At 22.2% G+C, this 3,499-nt stretch overlaps 1 protein-coding gene across 1 annotated transcript; it reads left to right on the forward strand.

Moving 5' to 3' along the window:
- The first annotated feature begins 701 nt into the window (after positions 1-701).
- Positions 702-3,433, forward strand: LOC102673592 (protein charybde-like). The gene is made up of 4 exons (XM_006611893.2): positions 702-1,206; positions 1,940-2,120; positions 2,228-2,383; positions 2,455-3,433. The coding sequence occupies exons 1-4, from the start codon at positions 1,158-1,160 to the stop codon at positions 2,540-2,542; spliced, it is 474 nt and encodes a 157-aa protein (XP_006611956.1). The 5' UTR covers positions 702-1,157; the 3' UTR covers positions 2,543-3,433.
- Positions 3,434-3,499: the final 66 nt, after the last annotated feature.

Raw genomic sequence — 3,499 nt, forward strand, 5'->3', positions numbered from 1 at the left:
ATATTAAATATATATATTTAAGACATATTATATATAAAAGAATAGAGAATATAAAAATATATTTTTCTAAAAATGAATATTTGGAGAAATGTATTATAAGAAATTTTAATTTTAATTATTTAATTTTATTTTTACAAATATCAATTGTATTTTAAATGGGGATATAAATGATAATATGATTTAATAATAAAATAAATATAATATATTTATATTGTAAGAAGACTTTATTACAAAGTAAGAAAAAAAACGATATTTTATTTTAAAAAAACGATGACTTATTTTAAAAATAGAAAAAGAAGAATTTAAAAAGATTAATCATCGAACAATAATAATAGAATAAATAAAGAAACAATCAAAAGTAATTTAGAAATAATTAAAGTATAAAAATGTTTAACAAAAAATGATTATTATTACTTTTTAATTGATTTTAAAAATGAAAAGTTAATTATAAAAAATGAATTTATTATACATAATTAATTAAAATTATATTCTATTAATAATAAATTAGTAATTATAACAAAATTTTTTGCAGTTAGATTTTAAAAAAATAATAAAAAAAAATGGATTAAAATAAAAGAAAAGAACATAGTAATGTTGAAAATACTAGTAAGCTATGTGATTAAATTAAAATGAGATGTTTCGAACAATCAGAAGAAATGGAGGAAAGCATATGTATTAAGAATCGAAGATATCCGAACGACAAGAAACGGAAACACCCGAAGTGGATGCAGTGCGAAACATCACGTAGCTGGTGTTGCTAGGCGGTCTGTTAAAGAACGATGGAAGGGAAAAATTAAGAAGGAGGGGAGTGTTTATATAAAAGAGGCGTCATCATTGGTCGACAAATCAGTTGTGTCGGTCTAAAGCATGATATGAGTAGAGATGTGTTACATTTGACAATATAGTGTTGCAGTTTCCAGTGAAAGTTAAAGAGAAAGGATAGTTATGATTGTACTGATATTTATATTTAAATAATTAAAAAAAATGATTTTGTCGAGTTTATAAAAATTATTGAATTATTATTAGTGAAAATATAATATTGAAGCTTTGAATACATTCACGCATTGAAGAAATAATATATATATTGTGTATTTCAAGAAGGTCATTCTGACATTAACCGTATCCTGTGTATTTGTGTATGTGTAACATCTTTCGACATGGAAGTTTTACCATGTCCTGTAAATGTGAATTTTAGTAACACGAGAGGTATATTCTTTCAATAAATTTTCATAATTTAATATGATTTTCTTTCTTTCAAATTTAACTTTTTTTTCATATTATATGAAAAAAATATGATATTTCATTTTAATGTACGGTATTTATTTTTTATTTCTAAAACATTCGAAGATTATTTAGAATCGATTTTTTGTCATTTATTCAATTATTTGTTTTTTCGTTGTTTCGTTTCATCATGCTTGAAATATATATATACAAATCTATATAAAATTGAACAGAATATATGTAATCCATAGTTATTCTTTTTTTTTTTTAAAAAGAAGAAATTTCTTAAAAAAATAATCAACAAGCAATATTATAATAATTATATATATATGTATTATAAGCAACGTTTTACTTTACAATATCAAAAAAATTTTAACTTTCTAAGTTATTCGGTACACTGATATACTGGTACAGCCGGCCGGTTGTCATATAATATTTATATAGGTATTTGTATTCATACATGCGTGCGCAGCTAATAAAATGCACTTGCTTATTGTTAAATCTATATATAAGAATACATAAAATAAATATATTCTTAAAACATATTTTTAAACATATTTTTATTATTATTATTTATTATTATTGTTATTATTAATATTAATTATATAATAACATGACATTAGAATTTATTATATAATTGTACGAAAATTCGTTTGTAAAAAGAAAATAGAAATAATGATATAATTATAATTAATTAAATACGTTTATCATTATATAGTTGGAACAGCTGAAGAATTTGATGGAGCCTGCCAGGCTCTAGCAAAACGATTGGAAGTTGAATTAAGAAGAGCAAAGCATGTACAGTTAGCATGTGGTGAAGTTTTGTTACCTGCTGATCTTTTGCCAAGAATAGCTAAAAATGTACTTAGCATGGCTGAAAATGAACCTTGTGGTCTTAGGTAAGTTTTGATATTATGTTTAGTAGTAATATTTTTTTTTTTTTCCAAGTGCATACATATATTTTCATATATATATATTTTATATGCTTTTTATATTTTTATTACAGAGGATGTACATTGTTTATTAGTTTTGAAACGGACAATGTATGTAGAAAACTATCAAAAATACAATGTGACCCTAATACAGTATCTACCTTTGAACTTTATTTAACTTTGAAACAAGATCATACATCTTGGCATATTCTGTTACCTCAATTTCTAAAGTAAGTCAAATCACTATAATGAATAATAATTTATGAATATATATTATTGATTTATTTATTTTTCTTTTTAGAAATCTTACACGAGGAGGTACTATTATGATCAGTAGAGATTTTACTTTGGAGAAAAAAAAATTATATAGATCATATCAACAAGTATAATGAATAATCTGATGAGATCTGAGAATCATTGATTAATTTTTTTCATAAAAATGATTATTCTAAGCTGTTCTAACTATAGGTGGGCTCCAACATGGCTATTTTTATTTTCCGAAGATGGATTTTTGTGATTTACATTTATTTTACAATATATTTGATTTAAAGGTAACCAACATAAGGATCAGAAAAATAAAAATAATAAAAAGAAGATAAACATGAGATGCAAGATAGAATGGAAAGGGGCGAAATTTATGAGTTTTAACAATTGTGATATTAAAAAAAATTTATAATACTATTAAGTCTGAAAAGTTTCTTTACGTGATATCTAGATTTTATATATTGCCTAATATTCATAACTCAGTTTGAATAATATTTTTTTAAAAATATAAACATATCTGATCAAATGATATTGTAAATTAAAATATATTTCTTTAAATATATGTTGATATATTTTGTGAATTAATTTTAAAAACATTGGTGATAAAAATTTCTAGATTCTCGTAAAGAGACATTTTTTCATAAGAGATATAATCTATATCTTCATTCAAAGAAGAAATGACTCGTCATAAGACTAATAATAATTTTTCTGCATTTATACATAATAATGCGGTAAAATTTAAATCAAGTTTTGTTAGTAAGAATTATTATTCTTGCTAAATGATAAAACTAGTAATAGTAGTAGAAATAATGTATACATGTGTTATATACTTATAAGCTTCAAAAATACCAATGGATATCTAAAGTAATTTCGTTTGATACAAATTTTGTATATTTTTCTTTTGTGAGAACATCCTTTTTTTCATATCGATTATTAATCGATATATATCTATATAATTTTATCCACTTATAATAAGTGGATATAGTTATATTCATTTCTTTATTTATCTATACATATACACATATATATTCAATCCTACCGAAATTTTTTTATTTTCTATATGTTGTTTTTGTTTTTTTTTT

Source organism: Apis dorsata, unplaced genomic scaffold, assembly GCF_000469605.1.
Source record: "Apis dorsata unplaced genomic scaffold, Apis dorsata 1.3 scaffold_94, whole genome shotgun sequence".
NCBI lineage: Eukaryota > Metazoa > Arthropoda > Insecta > Hymenoptera > Apidae > Apis > Apis dorsata.